The sequence below is a fragment of the Rissa tridactyla genome, chromosome 4 (genome assembly GCF_028500815.1).
Source record: "Rissa tridactyla isolate bRisTri1 chromosome 4, bRisTri1.patW.cur.20221130, whole genome shotgun sequence".
Taxonomy (NCBI): Eukaryota; Metazoa; Chordata; class Aves; order Charadriiformes; family Laridae; genus Rissa; species Rissa tridactyla.
This window is the reverse complement of record NC_071469.1, coordinates 33481835-33509809: the sequence shown is the minus strand read 5'-3', so window position 1 is coordinate 33509809 and position 27975 is coordinate 33481835. Positions and strand designations below refer to the sequence as shown.

At 39.8% G+C, this 27975-nt stretch overlaps 1 protein-coding gene and 1 long non-coding RNA gene across 10 annotated transcripts in view; one reads left to right on the top strand and one right to left on the bottom strand.

The window, feature by feature from the left end:
* HEATR5A (HEAT repeat containing 5A) overlaps positions 1–19640 on the bottom strand; it is a 68671-nt gene extending 49031 nt beyond the window's left edge. For 7 of the 9 annotated variants that reach the window (XR_008466161.1, XM_054199932.1, XM_054199933.1 and 4 more), the window contains exons 1-7: positions 19507–19640; positions 9625–9708; positions 7990–8264; positions 6709–6920; positions 1318–1426; positions 646–795; positions 220–391 (exon numbers count right to left, since the gene is read on the bottom strand). Coding sequence is in view for 8 of the 9 variants with exons in the window: in XM_054199932.1 (XP_054055907.1) it covers positions 220–391; positions 646–795; positions 1318–1426; positions 6709–6920; positions 7990–8115 (769 nt within the window). In the remaining variant the exon portion in view is untranslated. Of the gene's footprint in view, positions 1–219; positions 392–645; positions 796–1317; positions 1427–6708; positions 6921–7989; positions 8265–9624; positions 9709–19506 lie in introns of those variants that run through there. The other 2 variants (XM_054199939.1, XM_054199938.1) reach the window with 2 other exon arrangements.
* A 57-nt stretch (positions 19641–19697) lies between these two features.
* On the top strand, positions 19698–27241 carry LOC128909329 (uncharacterized). The gene is made up of 3 exons (XR_008466337.1): positions 19698–19815; positions 20880–23062; positions 25747–27241. It is a non-coding gene; the product is annotated as an uncharacterized LOC128909329 (long non-coding RNA).
* Positions 27242–27975: the final 734 nt, after the last annotated feature.

The window sequence follows — 27975 nt, the reverse complement described above, 5'->3', positions numbered from 1 at the left end:
TTTTTTTTTATTAATTTATAAATACATATATATGGGTTATCACAACCAAACCACAGCACTTCATGAGAGAAACATTACAAAAAAGACCAAACCAGAGATGTGCACAGCCAGACGAAGCTTACATAGTGATTTTACTTTGGGCTTCAACACTGCTTGAGAGTTTCTGATCATCTGACAGATTTTTTTTTTACAAATCAGCAAACAAACTACGTACTTTACCTGTTGGCTGTTTAGATGTTAGAGCTCTAGCCAATACTGTGCCTAGAAGTTTTGAAACTGCTAATCGTACATCGTAATTGGAACCTTCAAAGGATTTAAAACACAAAGTGACAACACTATCCAGATCTGTACTCCACATAAACACTGCTTCATTCTGAAGTTCAAGAAGACACTAGACAAAAAAGGGAAATAAAAATGTTTTGATGTGGAAAAGCACTCAGTACAAATTTTAGTTTGCTACACAGTATGCAGAGTTCTCCCTAACAAAATAAGCACGTTGCTTCATACTAAAACGACTTGAATTTTTGCAGTATCAAAGAAATGAAGATAAGCAAACAATGTATTTACTGCTGTGTTCATCATCCATCAAAACAGAACTTTACTTAGAGAGCTTACTTAATAAAAACAGCTATAAGAGCACTTTACCTTTGCAGCAGCACAGCGGACTGCCATGGATCGATCTGTCAAACATGATCGGGCAGCTTTGTAAATATCTCTGTGACAGGGGATAGCAGCAGCTCCTAAACCTTTTAATATATTTTGCAAACTAAGCATGATTTCATAGCGACCTTGAGACTGAAAAAATGAAAAAGAAAACTGTTAAAGCTTTGTAACACTAAGCTCCTTGGAAATACAACATGCCGACTACTGAAACAGATAAACAATGGTTTTGGTCTTTTCAACTTTTATAGATCTTTTTATGTGGAACTGAGTCAAAGCTGATAACTTGCTCTGTAAGCAAGTGAAAACAGTAGTTCTATGTTCTACTGGAAAGTACTCGCTAGCAGTTTAAAACTCAAAACATGAAGTACAAGCTGGAGCAGAAATGTTCTCATTAATAAGGCAATTAGATTTTCGAGTTTATCAAGTTCTTTCATGAAATCAGTTTGAGAATAGCTATGATCCATCCTTTTATAGCCATAATCTATTATCTCTCTAGCAATTCTTTGGAATTTAGGCATTGATTTTTATCCTATGACTTTCCACAATATTTTCACATTTTGGTATCATGCACTTTCTCCTATTCATTGGTCCACCTACCAACAGTAAACATCCTATTATTTTTCCAATCATTTTTTAAACATGCTGTTCCAATACCTCTGCATTCTTCATTGCTTTAAGCACATTCCCAACGGTGTCAGTAAAACTGTTTCCCAAAATTCTTCCCAATTTTTTGTATAAATAGCCCAAGCATACCACCGCAGCACTAAAACAAAAGCAAATCCAAAGACGCGTGAAAATGGATGCAGTAATAGATGAAAGGGATTAAGACGACTAACGTAATCACAATGGGCAAACAACAAAATAACTAAATAGAATGTCCCAAAAATGTAAGTGGATTATCAAAAGGAAAAAAATTTTTTTTTTTTTTTTTAAAAGAAAGGTCTGTGTGTGGCACATATGGTCTAGGAGAAACATGGATACAAAGGTTGGGAAAATAACTTGGATAATACAAGAATTCAGGTAATACAATCTTCCAATAAATTTTACAATAGGAATACAATTTTCATATCCACCATTAAACCTTAATTTCTAACTAAGCATGCCTTGCATCATGCAGTTTATGGCACTGTGCTACAGCAGATGCTGCTGTAAGTACCCAGGGACAGGTTTATTTACAATTCGATGGTCAACAGTACACTGAAAATGGTCTAGTAATTAAAATTCTGGCATTTATGTATAACAATACATAATAAGGAAACACCTTGAAGTAAATAAAAGTATAAGCCCATGTCCTTTTCAGAGCACACAGATTCTGAATTTAGTTTCCTGGTGAAATACGTGACAACTGGAGTTTATGTGCTCATTGGCATCTCCTTCAGCCAAAGCAAAAATTGCTAAATATTGGAGGAAAAAAAAAAAGAAAAGAAAAAAGAAAGGAATTGCTTAATCAAAGAGTGTTTTCCTTTGAGTAATTAATTAAGGAACACACTTTGCTTTTGTATTGGCAGATCTATAACTAAACCAATGTATTTGATGAATACAAGGAAAAAAAAAAAAGAAATTATATCTTTAATCAGCTTTCAGCTCTTTGGCCAGACCTACTTAAATATGTAGTAACACTCTTCAGCGCCTCCTTCAACAAAACAACATTTTACTTATTCCCCAACCGAATTCAAGTTTCACGTAAAGAGTTTTAAAATCTCATACCAAACACATTCTTAATTAGAAAAATGCATTTAATATTAACAGTAATTCCCTAAATACCAAAATCCTATTTTTGTTAAAGCAACATTTTTCATTATTGCTTTTATCCAACTGAGCACACACCAACAGTCGGGATTTTAATTTTGTTCATGGTGTGGCTGGGCACAAAATTACAATTGCACCATCTTACTACTAAATTGATCGTTTGACAGTCACAGATACTCTCTTTAATTAGCTTCAAGACTAAATAATATGTATTTTACATCATAATCCAAAGAAGAAATATTTAGCAAACACATGAAAAAAAAAAAACCCAAACCAGAACTACCTTTTCACATCATGGTATAACCTGCAAAGGCTCCTGCTGGCTGTACTGCCACGTACTAAGCCTTGTATGAACCAGTCATTCAGTGTTGAACAGGGATTTCAAGCAAGGAAGTGGCAATATTTTGTTGACTAGTAACATCTAGTCAACTAAAGATGAGAATGCAGCTACTTCCACAAATCAATATTTAAGTTTCTATAAAAGTTCAAAGAATAGGACTTAGGAAGCTCTTCTGACTGCCTTCTAGGATTGTATCATAACTCTAGTTGTCTTTTTTTTGTTCCCCCACAAATGTTTCTTCACTACAGTCCAAACTGTATTAACCATTGAATCACTTTATCTGTCAAATCACAAGCAACAGCCAGAAGTTTCCAAGGGAGCCTGTAGATTTGTACAAGTTTTGCAGGAAAAAAGCCTCTCTGCTTGTCTGTTTTCCTCCCTGGCAGCACACCTCCATTTTGAAATATGACTCTCTATATAAGACATTGAAATTGTTTCCTCTCAAATTTTGCCTTAAGAATTGTACTTGGAGAGACACCCACAAAAATGCAGAACTAAGATACTTAAAGATGTGGTAAAAACGCACTGACATTAGCTATGAAAGTTTGCTGCCCAGCCAAATGCTTTCAAAACACTTACGGTTTAAAAAACAGCCCTAGTGGATATTTTAAAAGCTTTGTAATTTTAAGTAAAGTAACAAGCTATATTCAAACTACACGTCCTGTTTATCTGATATAGCATTCCATCATACTCAATTTAGTAGGAGATGAGCACCTAACTAAGGTTCTTTTTAAAATGCTTGCCTAAAACATTTCCATCTTCCACCTATATGAAAGAAGAAAAATGATAATTTATGACACAAGAGAACAATTCACTGGAAACTTTATTTAAAGGAGTTTCCAGGTGAAGCAACATATTGTGAACAATGACGGTGAAGCGTTGCTACCAGACAATGTGGGCATGTATGCTAAATAAGGACAGACAGCAAACAAACACAACACTTTAATCAAGAAAAAAAAAAGGAAAAAAGCAGTCTTTCTTCACTGAACACCAAGTATTCCATATACTTGCAGCCCAAGATGAAAAATTTTACTCAAGTTCTGTAATGCCAATTATTCTTCTGTAACCTGTTGTCTCGGTGTCAGTGCTATGACAAATCCCTTTTCGAAACCTTTTTGTGAAATAAACCCTATTTTACTGCTACCTTTTTCTCCACTTCATCTCTTACTTCTCCTCACTACTGCTTACGTACACAGCAGGATCGTGAACACTGCCACCTCTCTCTTTCTCCCCCTGCTACTCCTCTGCCTTCTGACTCTGGATATCTGCCATTTCTCTCTGTCTTTGCCATTTCTGCCTTACTGCCGATGGACTCCATAATCCCCCCTTCCTACTCCAACACCATTCCACTTACTCCAGTGTGGCATCTTGCAGCCCAAGCAAGGAAGACCTGAGAGCACCCTCCCATACTACAACTCACCTCTAATGTTAATGCATCTCTCTGTTGAGAAGCCAGCAGTATAGCAGGAATTTACTTTGCAGGACTAAGAATCATAGACTCATAGAATGGTTCGGGTTGGAAGGGACCTTAAAGATCATCTAGTTCCAACCCCGTGCCATAGGCAGGGACACCTCCCACCAGACCAGGCTGCTCAAAGCCCCATCCAGCCTGGTCTTGAACACCTCCGGGGATGGGGCATCTACAGCTTCTTTGGGCAACCTGTTCCGGTGCCTCACCACCCTCACAGTGAAGAATTTCTTCCTAATATCTAAATATCCTAAATCTACCCCCTTCCAGTTTAAAACCATTACCCCTCGTCCTATTGCTACACTCCCTCATAAAGAGTCCCTCCCCATCTCTCCTACAGGCCCCCTCCAGGTACTGGAAAGCTGCTATAAGGTCTCCCCGGAGCCTTCTCTTCTCCAGGCTGAACAACGCCAACTCTCTCAGCCTGTCTTCATAGGAGAGGTGCTCCAGCCCTTGGATCATCTTCGTGGTCCTCCTCTGGACTCACTCCAACAGGTCCATGTCCTTCTTATGTTGGGGACTCCAAAGCTGGACACAATACTCCAGGTGGGGTCTCACCAAAGTGGAGTAGAGGGGCAGAATCACCTTCCTCGACCTGCTGTCCATGCTTCTCTTGATGCGGACCAGGATATGGTTGGCTTTCTGGGCTGTGAGCACACATTGCTGGCTCATGTTGAGCTTCTCATCCACCAACACCCCATGAACCTTTACAGCAAACTTATCCTTAACTCAGAAGACTGCACAAGAGGTCAATTGCAACAAGAGGGAAACAAAAAAATATTATGATATTGGAAAATACAACCATCTCCTCGCACAAACCTATTTTCAGGCAACTTCACTTAGGCTGTCAGAAACAGGATTAGCCTGTGAAACAAAGGAGGAAGACGGATTCTGCTCTGCTTTGTATACTGTATCATTAATGCACAATGACGTTTTACTATCTCTGCCTTTAGTTTTCTTCACTATAGTGAAAGATGTGCATTGTTTCAGGAATTGAGGTTATTCATAATATTTCAACACCTTAAGATTTGGTTTCATATCCTGCAATAACAGTTCAGGCTTCTCTGTTCTGTTGGCTAGGCTTTACACCTTTAGTTACAAACATTTCAGATGTTTCTAACTAACTATATCCAGTTTCCCAGTTGAAGTAAGAAATTTACTTAATAGCTGTGTTTTGCACCTGGAGTTGTACTTCTCTGTTTTACTGCTCTACTCAGCAGTATATTACTTCCTCCTTGTTTTTCAAACACCTGCCCCCACATAACTCCATTACCTATTGCTGGTATTTTCTCTGGCCTGACTTTTAATTATCTGGCTGGAGATCACCAACTGTCTTCTACCCTTTCGGTTCCTGTTGCACACGTACAATATCTAATACTACCATATTCTTTGTTTTATTATCTATCCCGTGGTAGTGAACTCAGATGCATCACGTCAGGTAAATTTTTTTTTTTCCCTTTTATTAATGTTCAATAAGGTACTTAGGAAAAGCTTTCTTCCCCGTTTTTGCAACAAACAATGTTTGTTTGACTTGCTGTAAACCATGGTTTCTTCAATATGGCAATATCTATATTGCAAGCTGGTTTTGCCCCCTCACCGAACAAAACCAGAAAGCATAAACCAGCCTCAGTTTGCCCTATTACCTTAAAGCATAGTATGGTTGTTATAGTTCTGAATTAGAGCAACAGTTTAGCATTCCTACACTGCTAAATGAATTAATTTAGCTTAGCTTTCAAATCACTCACGGCGTGTCTTTGAAGTGGATCCAGTAAATACTAGCTAGCTAGGTCAAATTTTCTTCTAACGCATGCAACCGACACTGACTCCCATCAGCCACCAAATTGCCTCTGCCTTAAATGCTTCAAAAATAACGTGATTTTAAAGTGGTTTAATATGATTGATTTTATATTTACATGAATCCTAAGAAGAAACTTCGAAATAAGGAACAAAAATATATTTTAAGTTTATTTAACTTTCAAGGCCAATTTATATTGTAAGTACTGACCTGTCTTTTTTTTCCCCACAATGTGCAGCTGAACTTCTTGCTCAAAACTTTCCAGTAAAGACACAGAAAGGAATATATAAAATGCTACACAAGTACTTACACACTCATAATTCTGCCCTGAAGACAGCATATATTAAATGATTGAAATAAAATTGTTATAATATCTAGGAGGAAGGAAGCAATTTGAATTTGCTTTCAGATTTCAGATGAGTTCAGTTTCTCTTTGTAATACACGAGTCTAAAAATTCTAGAGATGTAATACCAAAGAAAAAAAAATTACTTTTTACAGCTGGATACACCCACAATAATGCTACTAATCAGGGAGGCTCCCAAATTCTGTGTGTCATATGGTACAAAGCTTCTGCTGGACAAGGGGCAGAAATGAGGGAGCATACCCTCTCCTACATTAACTTCTCACTATGTAAATCTGTCTCTCGTGTTATTACTGGATTTGAAGTTTGGGGTTAAAAAAAAAATACTTACAGTTTCGTAGGCAGATAACTTGGTGAATCATCTTTACTCCGAATGAGTTCATTGCATTTGTCAATTGTTTGGTAAACAGAAAAAGTGTCTCCAGTGCTATAAAGTACAGCTAAATTCTTGGCAACAAGCCGTCTGGTAGGAGGTCCTGGTGAATTGTTTAATAAAGAAGTCAATTGTTCAACCAGTTTCTTTTGGTTTTCCCTTATATCAGCCTGGAAATAAAATCAGTAACCAGTTAAACTTCAGTTAAATTTAGAATTTGGTTAAAGATAATGAATGCTAATTCTCTTTACTTTTTGTTATTACCATTCTGACACTCTGACATTCTTAATTAAAGATGAGTGTTTTATTGCACCTTTCTACTTAAAGAAAAGCCATCTCAAATATGTGAATATTTTATTCTTATAAAAAAAAATCACATTTTTCAGAGCATAATTCTTTCTAGTAGCATTTCAGGAGTATTTTCCCTATGTCACTTGAATAGTTATAACTTTCTAAAACAAAATTCTCATTTCTTGCTTCTTTTATGCATGCTTTAAAATAAAACAATTCATAGAAATATAGTAATTTCAGTAGCAAAGAACTTCAGCAAAGTTTCAAGAAGTTGAGCATTAGAAAGAACTTCCCTGAAAATAATAATCTATTTTAGTCTTATCTTAATTTTTTTAAACGTTCTTTAAAAAAATGTAAATAAAGAGCCTGGCACTGCATTTCATTTACGTATTTTAACACAAATAACATAACTCTTAATAGCATTACCTAGGTTGGTTTACTGTTAAATATCCATATATGCTACTTAATATATGCTAACCGATGAACCAAACAATTGGACAGTTGGCTGGAAACAGATCTTTTATCATTTGATCAGGAAAATAAAAAACAAGAGAGAAAGATGTTACATTCTTGCTTGCTGGAGAACTACAAAATAATTGTGCCATGCTAGAGGGAAGCATGACTGCTGCTCTTCATCACAGGGCTGCAAAATCTTACAGTAATAATCTGAGTTTAAAAAAAAAAAAATATTAAAAAAATTCACTTCACGCTTATTTCTCAAATTCCTTTCATTGGACAAGTGGCTCTATCACTTGAAGGGCTGTAACCAAAAACTTGTAACATTTCGAAAGTTACTGGTAACACTGAACATACTTTCATTGTGTGTATGTAAAAGACATGATGCAAATGAAATTGAATACCGCTCTTTGTTTTTAAAGAAAATAACAAAAAAGACAGAGAGAAATAGCTCTATACTGTGCTTTTCTTCTCAAGTCTCATTATACTTACTCTGCTAGTCACTGGTAAAAGTTTTTCCAAAAACTGTAACCATTCAAAAATGAACTCTGCTTTTTGAAATCCACCAAGCTGGTTATACGCTTCTTCGTTCAGTAGTAAACTGTGAGCTAACTCCATTCCTTGAAATTTTCCTCAAACACCGTGGAATGAAAAAAAAAAAAACCCGCAAAAACCAAACCAAAACCCACAAACTACCACAAGTTGTGTTAATCAATCAGATTTTCTTCCCCATTAATACGTGGTGACTGAATCAGAAGTTTAAACACCTAAACAGAATAAGAAAAAAATTACTAGAGTCAGCAATCATATTATATTTATGCTTGGCTTATTAAAACTAAACTTTCAAAGGAAAACTTAAAATTGGAAAGAAAAAAAAAGATTACAGTAGTTTTATTTAGGGGGCTTTAGTAATACTTAATGGTTTTGGAAATGAGATAATGGTATTGATGTAATATACAAATTAAAATTAAATAAACTTCAGAAAAATCAGAGTAGTTCTCACTGAACGACTATCTTTACTTCATCTTATTTTGCATGAAGTGAGGTTTACTAGTACTTAATCACGTATATACCTGAAAATAATGATCAACTGGCCCCAAATATAATGACTTTTGTGCTCTAGAATTAAGTGCAGCAATAGCAGTAACCTACATCTAGCAAACTCATATTATTTATATTCACAAATAGAAATGCTAACACTTTATGTATTCTCAATGCCAAGCAAGGCATAAAATAAAAACAGAACTTCATTGCTGAACAAACCTCTATTGCTGCCTTTTTTCAAAAAAACTCCCCACCTGAAAAAAGGATGGTTTCAGAAACTCAAAGTTCAAAAGAAATTATATTTTATTTATGTGTCTCAAACTATCTTGTGAATTTCCACATTGTTGACAGGCATAACTAGAAGAAAGCCAAGATGAAAAATACTTCCAATGTTATTTTTTCCCCCTACTATTTAAATACCATATAGCCTCAAACTACAAAATATAATATTGCGTAGGATTTGCAAACAAAAATAGTCAAGGAGATTCCGGTAAAATGGCAACTGTATTTTAAACTCCCAAACAAATTATCCTTTCCAGAGGTCACTGAGACTGCTGAACACACATTTTTTTCCTATGCAGTAACAACATTATAGTGTAAAATGATCCATCAAACAGTAAATGGGCAATCCAAAGCAGTGGTAAATAATTCAGTACTTGGTTTGTCATCAAATGCACAGCAGAAGGTTACCTTTACTACTTTCTGCACATTTTTATGTAAAATTTACTCACAAAGGAAATTAGTCATATCTAATTTACTATAATGAACCGTCACTTCAAGTTCACCTGAAATACCAGGCAGCTTGACAAGGCATCACATTATAAAATGACAATCACGAGATTACCTAAGTAAGATACCTAAGTACATCTATATATATTTCACCTGCCTAGGTACATAGAGATGTTCACAATCAGGAAATTACATGTCACAAACCCTCCTTTTTACCTCACCCGAGGCCTGTCCCAATGTCGAGTATATCTAAGTCACCTACAGCCACAGCAACTGATTCAACTTACATACAGAGCTGAGGATTACAACTCACAGCTGTTTTCCCCAACTGAAAAAACATCACAGATCACTTACCCAGCAGATAATTTCTCCTCATTGTAAAAACTGTCTCTCTGCTGCTCCAGGTTCTTGGATAAAGGATGTCAAGAGCTCAGTTTTCTAGAGAAAGAGTTAACACAAAAATCACCTTTTAAAAAGCACATGAAATACAAGTGTCTATTCTACAAAAAAAAAAAAAACAAACACCCCAAACGCCCAAGAATTCCAAAGGCTTGCAGACTGACAATTTTTATTAGTTAATAGCTCACCAAAAGGCACTGAACTGGAATTCCATAAATATTACTACCTGTTTATATGTTGCATTTGAAATGGGCAGACCCATCGTATTCACCATAAAAATTGATTAATTTAACCACCTTTCTCATTTGTTTTGTTAACTTAGATTAACTTTAAAACAAACAAACAAAAGTAAGCTCAAACAGCATAATACCACAATTATTTTCTAGAAAGATGATTTCAGTTCCTTCATCAGACTTACATTACTTCAATATATCTCAAAAAGCATAGGTGGAAAATATTTATTGTATTAATCTGGAATGCCACCATGAATGACCACGTCCTTATTATTGTCATAAACAATACAACAGCATGCATGTATAAATGAACAACCAGCGAAACTGGCAAAGGTGACTCAACTGCTCTGAAATATTCATGTACAATACTATGGATACAAAAAGACATGAGGATTATCAATCCATTTTCTTAGCTCCCAGATATAATATTAATATTAGAATCAAGGGACAAAATTATTTCCGTTTAAATGTCATTCAACTTGAACTTAGTCTGGCGGGACATGAAATACAGTTTGCATGCTACTTTAAATGCAATCGTTTTTCAATCTGTCTTTCAAATAATGAAGTTGAGAACAAATTAAAAGTACATGTAGATTTCAAAGTAATCTAAACTTCTTTCAGCCTGGGGAACTAGGGTTCAGCCTGGCAAAGAGAAGGCTCAGGGGCACCTAACAGTAGCTGTCACAAGGGAAGACTACCAAGAAGATGAAGACAGGTTCTTTACTGAAGTGTACAGAAAGGAATAATGCCAGAAGTATCATAAATTGAAATGGGGAAGGTTCCAATTGGATAGAAGAATAAAAGATTTTCACTGTAAGGATTACCAGCCATTGGGATGGATGCTTAGAGGCTGTAGAACACTCTCAAGGGTTTCTAAGACTGAACTGGACAAAACTCTAAGCTGCCTGGTCTGAACTCAGAGAGCTAAAGGTTGGACAAAAAGACATCCCAGAACCCCTTCCATTCTGGATGGGTCTACATTTTGTACATTTTGTCAACTATCCTGCCCACAACTCACACTGCCAACATATACCCCTCTGTTAATGTTAGTCAAAGATAAAACTTTATGCTGTTCCACTGAAGTTATTATTGTAACATGTTTCTATATGTGACACTTCCACCATATAAGGACATATTTGTAAAAATCAACTGGAAGTACTTTTTTTTGTTGGTTTTTTTTTTGGTTTTTTTTTCAGGATTTGCATAGTCTAAATTAAAAAAGAAAAGTGTTATGGTGTAGTTGCTGATCTTTATAAGGAACAACTGCTACCATGGCTAGAAACGCTAGCGTTTCTCAGAGGAAAGACTCTATCAGTTCTGAATTACAGAGGCTGATTGTTCATTATGCAAGATTTAGTTTTGTAGAAACTGAGAACTAGACACCCAGCAAAAAAAAAAAAAAGTCACAGACCTGATCTTTCCAGTGCTGGACAACAAGCAAACCTTGGGTCCACGAAGCTATGTACAAAACAGCATACTCGCCATCCTATCAAAAAAGCCCTTACCCCTAACACCTACTGAGACGTCCTGTAATGAGTTTTAAGTCTGCACACCAGAGATTCTTATGAAGCTTCAAAAATAATAATATAAAAAGGGCACAGGCATACAACTTTGTGAGAACATAGGGAATCAAGCTTTTACTGCAGCACATTGGTTTTGCAGTCAGATTGGAGAACACTACAAACAGCGCGGTGCTTACAAGGCTACGCAAAACAGAACACGAGCACCGAGTGTGGGGACGAGCTGGGTTTGATTAATATTCAATGCGTTCTCGTTATGCATGCGGATGTTCCTAGGCAATTTCTAAGTGCAGAAGGAAACATCAAGCCTAAACACGTACACTCCAGACACGGGTGCAACTCTGTGCTAGGTCGAGGCATGGCACAGCCACGTGGTGGGCTAGGCAAGCACCACGAAGGACTGAACGTTATGCCAGCCATGGCAGGTATTACAGTTTCTTGAACATCCTCACACACTAGTAAATCAACGCAAGTACAAGCTAAGCACATAAAGATGCATCTACATTTACGTGAAACCCATGTTTAAAAGCCCTGAATTATTTGAAAGTCCCTTTCCCCTGGCGTTATGATTTTGATCCTTCTCAATCTGGAAAAATAGATGTGAAATTTCATTGGATGGGACACATACTATGCCATCAACAAAAATGAAAAGGCACACATGGCTGGTGAAAAAATCTGAATTTTCTAGCTAGCATGATGCACCATCCTTTTGGCTTTGTCTTTAGATAACTGAAGTAATTACAAGATTTACTTCCCCATCAGTGCTACAGCAGCAGATCAATCAAAAATCCCTCTTTTTTTCCTATAAGGTAAGTTTATTTTACATTTATACTATCCTACAAAACTGTCACAAAGATTTATTGGACAGGCAGAATTGTTCTTATGTATTACTGATGAAAAATTTTTCATTTGCCGACTGCCAATTTGGCAAGCAGGATTGTTCGAGACTGATCAGAAAAGAGCTCAGAAAAGCTCTTAGAACAAGCATTAGATGGAATGCTGCCCTGTAAATTGAAAGGAATATAGGGTGAATCAAGCATTAAAAGGCAAGAGCAATTGAGTTTCTAAAGTTCCTGAAAACCACAAAGAGGAAAAAAAGGGACTTTTAGTCTTCTTTAAAAAAAAAAAAAAAAAAAAAAAAGACAGAGAAAGGTGACTGAACCAGGGTAATAGCTGCCGATCTGAATAGCTGCCTTTAGTAACTGGCTTTAAAACATGAGAACTAACAGATCATCCATGACACAGTTATAACAGAGACAAAAAATCAAATAGATCTATTTTGTGTATCAAGTTTGTTCCGAGATGACTAATCTCGTCAGGCTTTAAAAGCTGAGGGAAGCATTCCACAGACTGGTGTATTTCTTTCACATGGAAGTCTAAGACAAAAATTAATACACAACAAATCAAAAGCTATGAACAGTAGTGGCAACTTAATGAATTTTACTTTTCCCCTTCCTTCCATCCCATGGCATATTTTGTCTCTGCATAAAAAAAAAAAAAAAAAAAAAAAAAAAAAAGACTAATCTGCAATAAAGTAGACTCCTAACTGATCTCTCATTCAAGGAAGATCAACACATGACTAATGGAAACTACCACACAGATCAAGTATGTACTCAACGAATGTATTTTCTTTTAAGATTTCTCATATTTCATCAATCTCTCATTGCTCCAGCAGTTTGTCTCTCTTTGCTAGGAACAAGTGCTGCTCAAGGAGAAATCAGATCAACCTGAGCTCTCTGAGCATGATACTCAGACAAGGATCTAGTGTACAATCTAGATGAGGATCTAGGTCCTTCACATGTACTATGTAGTGAAGAAAATACAGTGCTGTTTAACTTATCTTAATAAGAATTATTTATATTTTCTAGTTTCAGAAGTATTAAAATAATTCTGCATTAAATCTGATATGAAGCATAAAGATAATAAACCTGTAGATTCAATTTTGTACCAGAGACTAGTCTAGCAGAGAAGTAAAAAGGACGTTATACTTCTAAGAAATGATCACTGTTACTCGTTGCCAGTAACGAGTAATAGTAAAAAAATGAGTAATGAGTAATAGCAATGAGTAAGATAAAACAATGACCAGCAATAATTACCAGTGTTTCCATAACAGCTGCCATTGGGCTGACTACACAATCAATACCATAATCATCGCACCACTGAAAAACAGAGCTGAAGCACATTCATTAGCTTCATTGCATCACAGTGGTATTTTAACTAACTTCAAATTCATGTTTTTTTCCTCAGAAGGCAAGATTTATTTTCATCTATCTAACAAGCGACCCAATACAGTTAAGAGAAAGCCTTCCAGCCTGACACATTTAGTTCTGGTCGGTAACAGTTCAGATCAATGTTACTCCTGCAGCACTGTTTTAAAAGTTTAATGGGATGATCGTTACACCCATGCATCTGAGCTGACCGCGTGGCAAGAAGATCGATGCTCAAGCCTGCGTCAAGCCCTTGCACATACCTGCTTCGAGCCTCTCCCAAACATCAAGAGAACTCCTGCCCAGCTCCCTCGGGCTTACTTCTGACAGGACAAACCGAGGACGATGCTCTTTTTGCCAGCTGGGCTGAAAAACCACCTTAAAGCACGGGCCAAATTCAGCTATTAATGAATGAAACATGGACCAAAGTCCAATAGCTACAGTGTGTCGTTTACGTGAGTAGGCAAACATAAGGAGGCAGGGAGGGCTGGAGAAGGCAAAACGCCCAGGATCAAACTCCCGGCAACTCCCAACAGGAGATCTGATTGCCCAGGGAACAAAGGATTGAGTTATCTTCAGGTGTAACTTAGCTAGAATTTATAGCACGCATAGAAATAATCTAATTTAAATAAACTACAATGATAGAATCTCAAAAATTTTGTAAGAAATAAATTCTGATTATTTCAGCGCCAAGAACTAAAATCCCAGCTCAGATGAGCTTGGAGTTTAGACACTGGAAATACTACTGGAGTGGGAACATTCAATATCTAGATAAAGGTATTTATTATTACTCAAAGGACAGATCAGCCTTTGTTTACTTATTGACTCCTACAAACTATTACCAACTAGCACACAGAAGCAAAGCCTGCCTCAAAATTGTCAATAAGAGGAGGCAAAGCAAAATAAAAGCATCAGTGTAAGTACATCAGTACCGCAATACCTTTGTGTGGTAGGATGCTCAGCGTTCAGCCAACTCACGCCTTTTCTCTAATACATACAGAAGCCTTAAATACTTGGCTCCACAGAGCCACGTGAAGCAATGGCAGGTAACTGCCAGTCTCCACATAACGTGGACCCCTCTGCGCACATTTTATGTTCAGCACTGCTGAACATCACTCTTGGCCTCTCATTCAACTGAAAAAAAGCTGTGAATTTCACGTGCCCTTTCACTGCTTTCTTGCACGTAGCTTCAAAGAAAACATAGCAGCAAATTTGGGGCATTTCAGCACCAAGACACCAAGAGAAGGAGGAAGAGGAGAGAGAAGGAAAAAAAAAAAAAAAACAAACCAGAAAAAAAAAAAGAGAAAAAGAAAAAGTTAACTCCCCTGAAGACTGACTGTTTCTTTAGTGGAAGTATTGTTATGCTGAATTGATTAAACCCTTGACGAGGAGGACTATGAAGAGGTTATGAAAGCAGAGCCCAGTCTTTCAATGCACACACACACACGCGCTCTTCAATTTATCAGTGATCAGTCTCATCAATTTGGACCAAATTACTCCTTGGCATCAGACTTGATTGCCTTTCATCCAAAATCAATATACTGTAATAAGAATGCCAGGTATTTTGCAGTGTTATGTTATATTGGTCAGCAGTGGGGAAATTGGGAGCCAAGCATGGAGAAGATGGGACTAACATCGATGTTGTTCAACAGCAGCTTGCAAGAACAAGCCACAAGGGAAAGTCATCACAAGACCACAACCCAGAGCACACGGAAAAAGAATAACAGGCTGCGGAGAAGAAGGTCCAAGATTTTAAGACTTTTAAATCAAGCAGAACCGTAAGTCTTAATATCAAATTTTAGGTGCACTGGCATGTGAAAAACGCAGCAGATAGTAAATCTCGTGGTTGAGTACTCATATGTTTTATTGCATATTCTGTGCTATGAAGGGATAACAGATCAAGCTGTCTTCCTTTTTAAATAAAAAAACGTACATGCTTGCATCACATGCTCATCCCAAACAGCAAAAAGCAATAAAGAATCTGCTTGACTAAGAGCAACAACAAGTAGCAGATTATGACACAACCATCCATTTCCTCTAATTACCGCTGGAGATTTCAGACTAGGGCAACTTCCACTTAATGTTATATTTTTTGTGTGCAATTATTCAGCTTAGAAGCATGATTCTGAAATCATAGATGTTGAAACAAGACCCCTTTCTTTCAGGCTCTCTGCTTAACAGTCTTCTGGATGAAGCAATTTGCCCCAGGAAAACTGCGCATCTTTTCTATCACTGAAAATTTGGTAGCATTTACTCGGGTACTTATTAAAAGATGTAATCCAAGTGCATCCTTCATATATTGCACCTTCCATGTAGGTCTTGCCTATGTGTTCACATAGCATTTCACGCTGTGCTAAAGAACAAAGTCCCATGCAGCCCAAACAGAATTGTTGCTGGTTTCTCAGCTACTTCCATCTGTGTTGCAAAACAAAAGGGCTGTATTTTGATGTTTTGTGAACAATGATGCTCATACAAAGTACTTGTTTACTCCCACAGGAACAGTTCCAAACGACTGGTTTTCCTAGCAAAGTGCTTATCAAACATTATTGATTTCCAAGTTTCAGAAGAACCGCCCTGTATCTGAAAAAGCAGCAAAGCTTAAAAGGAACAAAGATCTAAGTGAAATCTATCAGAAACCTTGTTCTGGGCTTGCTGGTTTAAAAAATATTCACACAAGGAATGTGACCACCCACAACCCTCATACATAACGGTGACATTGATACGAACTACAACACAATATACATTTGCTGAAGTGTGAAAGAAATGACAAGACAATGTCTTCTTGGAATGCTGAATGATTTCTGTGAAGTTTTGAGGACAAAGCTTGACATAACTAGAGAAAAAAATACCCTGAAAAACGCGCCTGGAAACGCAATAGCTGTTTTAGCAATGCAAAGCATTCAAGATATTTTTAAAAACTCAGATTTTGGAGGACATTCATTCATCGTGTTAAGAAGTACACATACTTTGCTTTCATGTTTCTTATCATCACTTTAATCTTTGTCGCCACACGAGAAAAACTATTCCAGGAAACCAAGAATCAGCTACGTTCAGTTATTGAGAGAGAGAAACCAGCCATTTCCTGAGCTCCACAGCAGGCACTACTGGTACACTCTGTCCCCCCTAGCACCCACAACTCTTGAATATTAGCTATATTAATTTCTGCAAGTTTCAGTCAAAAGATAAACTTGTCTCCATTACAGGGACCTCAGAACTTTATCTTATTTACAAGCACCTTGGCAAACTGCATTAAAACAATTAAGCTACGCTTCTAAAAGTTAGAAAAACAGTGTCATACCTGGAAGACTGATTCTGACAAAGTGAGTTTTAAAGATTCCCCCACCACCACCCCCAAATTTGACTAACTAAACTTCAAAAAGCAATAGCTAGCTTCAGTCTGAATAAAAATGCATAAAATGCTTTGGTTTTATTTCTTTGCAGGTTTGAAAGCTGATGTGATAGCAAGGCATAAAAGTCACAGGAGTGTAAACATCCACCTAAATCCTAACAATGATTTCAATATATGTCTGAACATAGCTTTATTCCTGATGATGTTGTAGACAATATTGTTTACCTAATATAGACAAAATATAGCAAACTGAGTATTTTGACCGGGTTTTTTTGGTCACAATGATAGGAGTTCCATGAAATTAAATCCTTTGTTAAAATGTTAAATTGACTTACAGCAGGTGATACATATGCATATGGATAATTGAAAGCGCAGCATGTTAGCTACCAATTTGCCATTAAGGTAAATGCTGAATCCAGTCTAGTTTAGCATTAAATTAAACCACGGGAAATTTTTGCTTAACACATCCTGAAATCCTGGAAAAGTATACTTATTTTTCCTCAAAATCATTATAGCTATCATAGTTTAACTAGTTTAACTATCATAGCTTAACTAGTACTATGACTAGACTTCAACTACACTGGAACGTGCCAACACAGAAATTCAGCAGCAGCAGAAGCCCTCACAGGTGCAGGCTCTGCAGGAGGCTTGTTTGGCAGATCAGAGACCACTATCCGGGCATAAATCACTGACATACCTCACTGAGATGGTTGATTCTCTGGATATTTTAAATGGCTGTTCCTCAAAGAAAACTCCAAACCAGCTCAACAAAATGTAACTGCATAGAGATTTCATGGTTTTTTTGGTTTGTCATGAAGATGTAGATGCACTTCATGTCTATTTTAAGGTTCTGCTTCCTTATAAACAGTAAAAACTCTAACAGTAAAAACTGAATAGAACAAACATCCCACAATCTGAAAATGCTTTTGTAAGAAGGTGTTTCTAACCTCCTGCCTCATTAGGATGTTCTGCATTTTAAAACAGAGATCATTCTGCATTGATTAACAAAGGTTTTGATACCTTGGGATACAACATCATGAACTACTCAGTAACTCAGATATTTTACTGACAATAAAACCAATCTTCTCTTCAAGAATCAAGCACAAGTTTTCAATATATCGCCAGACTTAGTGTAACATTAAACTGGTTTCCTCCCTCCCCCACCTCTTTTTCATTGTGCCAAACCATCAGGAAATAGAAAAGAAACCCAAACTTCATTCAGCACACAACCAGAAGTAATCTATCTTCTAGGTCTCAATTGTTATTTCATACTTGAGTTGAGAATATTACATACCACGTAGCAAAACACCAAAACATACAACATGGCTTGACTATTTCTGAAGACAGGGAAAATATTTCTGGCATGGGAAACTAAAATAAAAGCTTAGTACAATTCACGATTACAACTATAAATACTTAATACTACTAAATCAAAACCCAAACTTAAAGAAACACTACCAATAATGAATCCAAAGCTCCAGAAATATCAGATTTCATACATAGAAGCACAAAGCTGGACTAGCCTTTACTAATCTGTCTTCCTCTTATCACACTCCCACCCATATCTCAATAAACTTTACTCTTATTTCAACTAAACTTAGAATGTTTACTACTCTTTCTCTCATTCCAAAATGTCAACGCTAATGCAACTTTATGGGTTTTACATCCCTGTGCAAAGTTTTTACCGGGTATACGGTGTAGACTTGCTCATTGTCCTACTGGACAGCCACGAACTCAAACTGCAAAAGCCCGCAATAACAGTTCTGCATAGCAGAACGTCCAACGCCGCTACCCTTCCTTACCCCCCAAAATATCCTTAATTAAAAAGATGCATAATAAGATACAAAAACAGCCCCCCAAATGCAAGTGAATGCCAAACCCGTCCCCGCAGCCCCAGGCTCGGTATCTACCCGCACCAGGCAAACGTCCATCTCGCTTGCCCCGCCGCCGCTTACCCCACAGCCGGGCGGGAGCGGGGACGGGGTCGCCCTCCCGCCCCTCACCGTGACATCCAGGCGGGCACACTCGGACGGCACCACGCGTGCGGCCGGCTTGCCTCGCCCCCACCACGGGAAGACCCTCCACTGCTCCCCTCAGGGGAGTGACAGAGACCTGTCCCGCCAGGCCGGGGGTCGGGTCGGGACGGGACGGGGCGAGCGGTGCTGCGGGAGCCCGGGAGCCGCCCGGGCTCTGCCTCATTCACCCAGCCAGGCAGCCAGCCGGCTCCGGGGGTGATCGAGCACTTTCCAGGCACAGGCCTCGGGCCGCCCCCGCCCCTCAGCGAGCTGCCCGGCTCCCCTCGGCCCTTACACCCGCCTTCACACAACCCCTCACCCCGCGCCGAACCCGGGCACCCCCTCCCGCCGGCGGCGGGGGGCCGGCACCCCGCTGCTTTAGGGTCATCCCCGCCCTCCCGTGCCCCCCTCCGGGCCTTCGCGCCCGCGCCCCTTCCCTCGCCCTCTCGGACGCCCGCACCCTGGCGCTTGGCGGGGCAGGACCGGCGCCCTCCGCCCGCCCGCCCGCGGTACCTGCCCTGCCCTGCGCTGCGCGGCTCGTCCCGCCGCAAGGCTCCCGCGCCGCTCTGCGGGGCGGCGGCGCTGCGGGGCTCGGCTCCGTCCGTCCGCCCGCCCTCCTCCGGCGCGGGGGGGCGGCGGGGGCCTGCGGCCGGGCCGCCGCCGCTGCTGCCGCCCGCCGGCGGGGGAGGGCGGGGCGGTGGGTGGGCGGCGGCGTCGCTCAGGGCTGTGCAATCGGGCCCGGAGCCATCGAGCGCCCGCCGCGGGCCTGGGAGGCCCCCGGGGAGCGCGGAGCCCCGGAGGGGCGGGAGCAGCAAGGCCGCGGTAGGGTGCTGGGGGGCGGAGGGGAGGGAGGCACCGCCCCGGGGGTCGCTCCGAGGGTCGGCAGCCACCGGGGCGGGGAAGGAGCTGCCCGCTGCGGTAGCTTGAGGGAGGCGCAGGCGGGAGCTAACGGGCTCCCACCGAAAACGACAACAAAAAACCCACCCCTCTTGGTCATTTTTTTTAATTTTTTTTTTTTTTTTAAAGATAGCTTTTTTTTTTTTTTTTTTGTAAGGTGGTTCGGTTGGTTCCGCTGAGATTTATAGCCGGTTCTGATCAGAGTCTGCCGTGGCTTCTGATTTCCACTCAGCCCCACGGGCGCCCCCCCGGCGTCTGCCCTGTCAGGAGAGGCCCCAGCGCTGCCCCGGTGTCAGAACCCCCGGTGTGTGTGTGCGCGCTCGGCCCTTCCTCAGAGCCGGCGCCTGCAAGGGCCGCGACCCCTGGGCGCCAGCGGGGACAGCGTGGGACCCGCGCGCAGAGGGGAGTCGCGCCGTGTCTCGCTGAGGCGGGCGGGCGTGGGCTCCTCCAGCGTTTTCACCGGCGCTTTTTGTTACCGCGTAACGGCTCCAACTGAAAGAGGTTGCGACATCGTTGGGAGTGACTTCTGCCCTTGGAAATTTTCATAAGGGAATTCACCGGTTGTGAGAAAATTTCTGCTGGGGGGGGGGGGGGGGGAGGGATTTTCTTTTCTGAATTCTGTCATAAGAGTTTAACATCTGTCTCACTAAGGGGAAAAATATTTTCCCCCTTTTTTGGGGGGGACCATTTTTTAGCTTAAAAATAAACGAACAATAATCTTATTGTAGTTTTGTGGCTGATGCCCGGACACATCTGGACTGTTTTTGCATCCTACCAAATACCTAGCAGAGCAAACTGGAAAACAGATACCAGGTCCAGTTTCTACTGGCAAGAAGTTAGTTTGGTGGGACCGAGATGTTATGTTTTAATTCTGCTACCTTAGCCACTGCTACAAAGTTGATGAAGAAGTAATGCCTTCTGTAATTAACGACTGGTTTTGCCTAGATAACAAATCTTAAAGATGATCTTTTGTCTGCTTATTCCCACAGTGCGACATTGGTTCAACCTCAGAGTTGGAAACTAAGATTCCTCTCCACAAACTGGGTTCTCTGGGGCCATCTTCTTTGAAGTGGTGCAAACTACTGTGGGGAGGGAATAATGCCTGGGATGCATACGCGTAGGAGCCGAAATCATGTCTAGCCCTTAACATAAGCTTGTAATTCATCTTCAGATAGATTCAACGTGTAAAGTTTATGTGCATACGTGAACATCTGTATTCAGTCATGTAGATGATACTGCCTGATAAGGTTTTGCTATAGATGCCAAGAGGCAGAGCACCAGGCTGCATTACCGTATATGGACACTGGTTTCATTTTTACTAAATCGCCTGTGATAAAGAAACAGGAGCATTGATGCAAGGACCTTTTACAAAAAAAGTTCTGCCAATGGATGTGGTAATGAAGAATACATAAATGCCTCATACCTGAAGCAGAAAACCATTTCCGTAATGTATTTCACAGATAACAACTCTGCAAACTCCTGCTGGTGTAAAGGTGTTAACCCCTGGTATTGAAAATAACGTACACCCCCAGGAAAGAGTTATTTGCTCAGTTAACCTCATTTTCATCAGAAGATGAGTTGCTGCTGCCCAGCATAAAGCGGTTTGGCATTCAACTTGTGAGAAAGGTCAACTGAACAATTTATATTCGGAGACTGTTGGTGCTGTGGCGTTTTCCATAATGAACTCCAGAAAAACAAAGGCTGCTCTTTATCTGACAGCCCTGAGGTAACGGAAGGACCTGGTAATATTTCTGAAGGACTGATCGTGTTTAGCTCAGAAAAAAATAAACAAACCCAAATCTAGAATAATTTTTGGATTATTGCTGTTATGATCGTTATTACGCCTGTTACTCACTCCGTTGTGGTAACAGGCAGATACCCACTCAAGATTAGTATCTCCTGATGCTGAATGTTATGTGAGCACAGGGCAAGACGAAACACCATCAGTAAGAAACACAGTCTTGCTCAGTTCTTCCCAAGAATGATCTCTCCCAGCCCCCAATGTACACGATACCAGCTCTAAGTAATGCCGTGTTAATGCCCAACTCGTACGAATCAGTTGGAACAACGAGAGATACTGATGGAGGATGCTCCTTCCATCTCCGGGTACATTGGCTGTAGGGTTGCTCTGTGCCAGCAGGGCCTACATGAGGGTAAGAATCTGTATTTATTGTCTGTATAGCTAACCTCTTTAAAATGCTTTCTTTTTTCCCTAAATTGGTCAACAGAGTGTTAACTGTGCACTGATTCAAATTAGCATCTACTTCAGCAGTAATGCATGCCATATTTATCTTTCCCCTTTTCAACCTGAAATAAAAAAATATTGTCATAAAAGTTAATAGTATTCTGTTCTAAAAAAGACAAAAATAGGACAATTAAATGTATTCACCATGTATTAATTCAATTTCCCCCTTCCCCATTAGTCCTGACTGAGCTTCAATAGCAAATTACTTAATAAAATAAGCAACTGGCAAATAATTGCAATGCACAAACCTACTGATTAGTCTTCTCATTAGTCAGTCTATTTTGGTAAAGTGGGTTGACTGATTTAGAGCATGAATCAGTTCTGCCATACAAATCCCAGTTGTAGTAGAATATCTATACAGTCACATACGCCTCTGAGCTACATATTTTCTTTCTTACAGCTTTATAATCCTCAGTGACTCTAGAGGAAGAGAAAAGAATGTATTCCTTCGAACTCAGTGGGTCTGTCTACGCATGAGTAAGAATCGCAGGACTAGGGGCCTGATTTAAAGCAGATGGAACATCCCCAAGTAATTACATAGCAAGCAAAAGCAGATTACATTATATTTTAAAATCAGTAAGAAGGAATGGCTTTAGATTAATTACAAGATTAAACATTTCTTTTTATTCTATTTTTGCAATTATATTACACAGTCAATATATCCATTTAAGTACAGAGTCAGACCGTTAAGGTGTGATTCTGCGGACAGTTACACCCTCAGCAACAGGCAACTTACATGTGGCTTTAATCTGAATAAGGTTATTCATCTGCCTGTAAACATTATAATATGCTCTTTTCTAGAACTGCAGCAGCCCTTAGCATCCATGGCTGTCCATCGGTGCTCCCTCAGTTGAGACAGTAACTATGCAAGTGCTTCTAATCCCAAAAGTGAAACATTCGGGTCCCTGGAGTAGCTGCCTTCCCGAGGTATGCAGAATCCAATACAGTTTGGTCTGCCCTAGCTTTTGCAAAGCCTTAGTTACGAATCTCTCTATTTTACACATTGAATATTGAAAATAATATATGGTTTTATTTCATGCTTAAATACTGCTAGACTTCTTTTTTTTCCCAACACAAGTCACTTTTTGTACTACCACAAAATACAAGGCCTGAACTCCTGCCAAGCAATTACACAGTCCTGCTGTTACTTTTAATCCTAAAATGTAAATAAAGGTATTATGCAGGCCTAGATAATATTAGATACAGCTACCAAAATGGAAGTGGGAAATAAGGAAGGGAAACAAGTCCTATCAAAACCATGACACATACATCTCAAACAGTTCAACGTGTGAATAAATGATCAATCTTCACTGGTAAACATGAATAATACACTTTTGTAAATTTTTAAATTAAATACCTGAAGAATCCTGGATAAAGTGTTCTGTCAAGAATTAGCTGCACACTAATGAGATACAGATATGGATTGCCAACTGAATATTAAGGCCAAGAATCTTTTGCTTTCGCTCTTAATCCAAAACCTACATTGCAATCTCTTTTCTAATGGAGCCCATCTAAATAGCCTTAAGCTCCTTACTTGCATATTTTTAATACACACTGACGTAATAGGGCATATATTGTGGCACTAACACAGGCGAATAGAATTACAGTGCATAGAAAGCAATCTAAAATTCACAATAACAAGACACATAAATAGGTGTGAATTAGAACAGTGCAACAGGAATACCATTTATTTGTTTTTCCATGCTGCCTGGGTCATTCCTATTTTAGAAATAGTATGGGGTGTTATTTGTAGTGATACCACGCTGTTCATTGAGGTACTCAAAGCACTCCGTGGACGTTAGCTCAAGTCACATTTGTGAGGCGGAAGCTAAGGTAGGAGGTAGAGAAAGGCAAACTCCCGTAGCTCCGACAAAGGTGAAGAGAGGTGAGAGTGTACTGCCTCTGACGCACAAAGAAGGAAAGAGCTGATTTCTTGCCTTTAGTAGAAGAGGGAAAAAGCAGTGGTTTTAAACCTCTTTTCCTCCCGTTTTCACTCTTTCTTTGTCTCACAGATGGAAAAAGTGGAGCAGAAAATTGCTTTGCCCAAAGCCACACACTGGCAGTAATTGAACTAGCGGACAGCATTGGTTTAAATAGAAAATGTGGGATACATTCATACTATTCAGGCTACTCTAACTGCTGTTTCTTTCTCTTGCCCACATATACCATTTACTTTTCAACTGTAGTTGCACAGCACTTTTGGTAGCAGAATCTTGTAGGCATTCCCAAATTCTGAGTTGCTTTCAAGGAGCTTAAGGAAAATAAGAAGGAATAGGAGATAGCAAATTCATTAAATTCTTAAGAGGGAGTTTCAAATTTTGGGTGCTCTTTTCCCAAGAAAGAGATTAAAGAGGCAGCCCTGATTTCTGTTCTCATCCAGCAATTATGATCCTGATTTCTAATATAAAGCAGGTGGTGGATCTCAAGGAGAGTCCAGCCTCACTGTGCTGTGCAAAACACTAAACGTGGCGATAGTCACTGTTTTGTTCAATGTACAGTCTTAAGTATCGACACACTGAAAAAAACCTCAATACCCATTTATTAGATGAGAACCGAGATGCAAAGAAGTTAAGAAATTAAGCCAGTGACATAGGGGTTTGGTGGCAGACCTCAGGTAATGCCTGTGGATTTCTGGAGACCGCTCTGGCCCTCTGTGGCCTCCTGCCACTCCAGCTTCAGAAGAGAAACCGGGGGTGTTTGAAGGAGACTCTATAGCAAAGTAGAGACTATTGGAATCTAAAAGCAGAAAATAATGGAAGCTTAAAAGATTCATACCTCCTTCCCCAAAGAAGCTGTTTTTATACCAGAGCTGAGATTGGGGTTCACCAGGCCATAGCTTTAAATCCAAGTAGATGCCTCAGACTGATGGAACGGACTTTGTTCTCAAGGACAGGCTAAACAGCAGTGGTTGCATTGAGTCACAACGAAGAAAGAAATTTTCTTGCAGCTTTTGTGGTCAACGAGATGAGACATCACAGCTGCATTAAAGGACCTGATGAAAAATGCCACAAAGGCTGGCTAATACCCAGCAGCCCACCACCAAATGGGTGCCATTTCAGCAGGGGGAAGCAACGGTCTGCAGGAGCACTTACGTGCAAAATCTTGTTATGGGCAAAAAGAAACCCACCCTATGGGTAAAGTCACACAAAATTTATTGTTAGTATAATTGCAACCTTAGCAGTCTAATCAAAGAATTACTATTAATAGAGGTCTAATTTTTGCAGAAAAAGGAAATAAAAATAAAGGAATTGTATAGAAAGTCTCAATAATAATCCTACAGTTAAAATCGTTATGCGTGCACTATCTAGTACTTACCCCTTCTCCTGGTGTTGTGCTTATCCTTTCACCTCCCTGTGGCTTCCAGCTGGTGGAGGGAGCACAGTGGATCATCAGCTTCCAGAGTCCTGTGCCTGTAGGAGTATGATGTTGGCGGTTATGGTTTCTTCTTCTTTCTCTCCTTTTTCCTCTTTTGGAAATAGCTGTCACCTGAGGTTATTTTCACATGTTTTCTAATTTTTACACCTTGCTTTTTCTTAACTAGCCTGCAACTATGTATTTTGTATTTTATTTGTCTTAGATACTTGTTCTTTCTTCACTTTTTTACTCCTAAGGCTAGTTTTGTGCAGCTCTGGGTCTGCGTTTCTTTACCTGACCATCAGCAAGTTGTTTACAGCCTTGGGGTCTTCAGTGCTGGCCTGTGCCCCATCTCTTCTCGTCCATCGCCTCTACGCTGCAGCTGGTGTCTTCTCACGGTCGCTGCTCTTCTAACAGGCTGTGGCGGTGTGCTCTCCCCTTTCCCCCCCCCCGGCTCCTGCTCAAGCCATGGCCATCAGCGGGAGTTGTTATGAGTTGCACTTGAACTGTGGGAGATGGCTGGCAACATAACCAAAACACTGTCTGGAGTGGGAACCTAGGTATCTTGTTCCCATGAGAATATGACTGTAGGTCAATTCCCTTACTCCATAAATAGTGGACAGCCCAAGAGCCCTTTGAGCTCTCCTGCACGGCAGCGGGCTGCACGACAGGACCTCCCCTTGAGTGGGGACACTCGCTTAACGTTCTTCTCCTCGAGGTTGAGAGATTCCTTGCTGCAACAGATTCTCGGTAAGTGACTAATAGCATGCTAAACTTTGCAATCTTAGCTAAGTGATATAAGGATTGATTGCGCATATATAATCCTTTAGACATAAACCGTTGACCAAGTCTGGGACTAGGATTGGATCCAGCCGCACCTAGACTCCTCTCTGAGAAGGAGTTTAGAAAGCAAGGGGGTCCTTTCTGAACCTCGTGACTCAACGGGAGGGTCTCCCTGAGAGCTTGTCTGACCCTGGCCTCTGTGCAGTAAATAATCAAGTGTACCCTGGCATCGAATCTCGTAAAACACTGTCGCATTCACTACTAACTTTGTTAAATCACTGTTTTATGTTAATAAACATTTCACTACTCTCTTACAAGTGAAGTTATTCACTCCGCCCGCGACACTGGCCTTTATTTCTGTACTCTGTAGCATTATGTTAGAGTCATAAATCTATCATTCTACACAGAATAACTACTTATTTTTAATATCTATATAAAAACTGTGGTTGCACCATACAAAACAAAAATAAAAGAAATTATCCAGAGTCTCCTGTCATTAGAAAAATTGTTGTTACAGCTAAATCAAGTAAAAACAAAGCTCCAAGAAGATGAGGGGAAGTTCAGACAAAGCACATATGATAAGCCTCTGTCCTGAGGTCCTGTAAGCTCAGGACAAAGCCTGTGGACTGTTACTAGCCATAGCTATACAGCTGCAGCATTGTCACTAGTATTACTGGGCTACGTGCTGTTCATTACCTTCCAATTCTGGATTAATACCGGTATGTTGCATACTGTACGTAGCAGCAGAGGTAAATATGTCCCCAAAGGGCATGGGAAAGAAGCAGGAACACTGTTGACTGGAAAATAAGCAATTGCACCTCAACTCATTAGTTTTATGAGCACAGTTCATAGTCCACGCGCGCTTGGCTTCCACACAACTGGGTGTGCACCCTGCAAACAAGGTCGCAAAAACCCAATATAACAATTACTGTGCAACAGCTGAATTGGAGGCCACCCTAGAATAGCATAACGATGACTCCTGATTTTATAGTTTATTTCAAGGAAGCAGGGAATATTAAGTACCTTCCAATAGATATTCTCTAAGTATAGCACAGAATAATTATTTGAGCTTTTGTCTAGTCATAGAATAGAAACTATTTAAAGCAGTGTCAGGTCATCTGTTTTAAGCGTATATTCATGGCAGAAAAAATATTTTTAATCAATTTTTTCATCAGTATAGTCCATCATGTTATTCAGAAATGGCTTTTTTCAGTAAATGGATTGTGGATCAATAGTAGATATAAATAAAGCAGTAGAAAGGGCACAGCATTCAACAAGCTGCCAGTCATTGGTGCAGAAGACAGCAGAAATCAGCATCCCAAGATGGATACGGAAATAAATCACAAATGGGCAGATAATACACAAGGATGCCACCTTTTTACAGAAACTCCAGAGTTCTGTCTTGTCCCAAGAACCACTGAAATATATGTAAGTTTTTATGTATTCACTAAACATTTTGAGGCTCACCCCTCTTAGAATTTGCAGAGCTCTTGAAATACAGAGGCTGAATTGTCAAGCTGCCAAAGATCTTTCTGGAGCCAGGAAAAAAGAAAAAATTAAAACCTGCAGACTTTGTATTATACCCCACAGGATCAATTCTTGAGGTATACTGAATACCTGCAATTCCTGTAAGGTCAGTGAAAAGTGGTATTACTCAGCACTTTTTAGTGTTTGGCCTCCAACAGAAGGAGGAATAAAAAAAG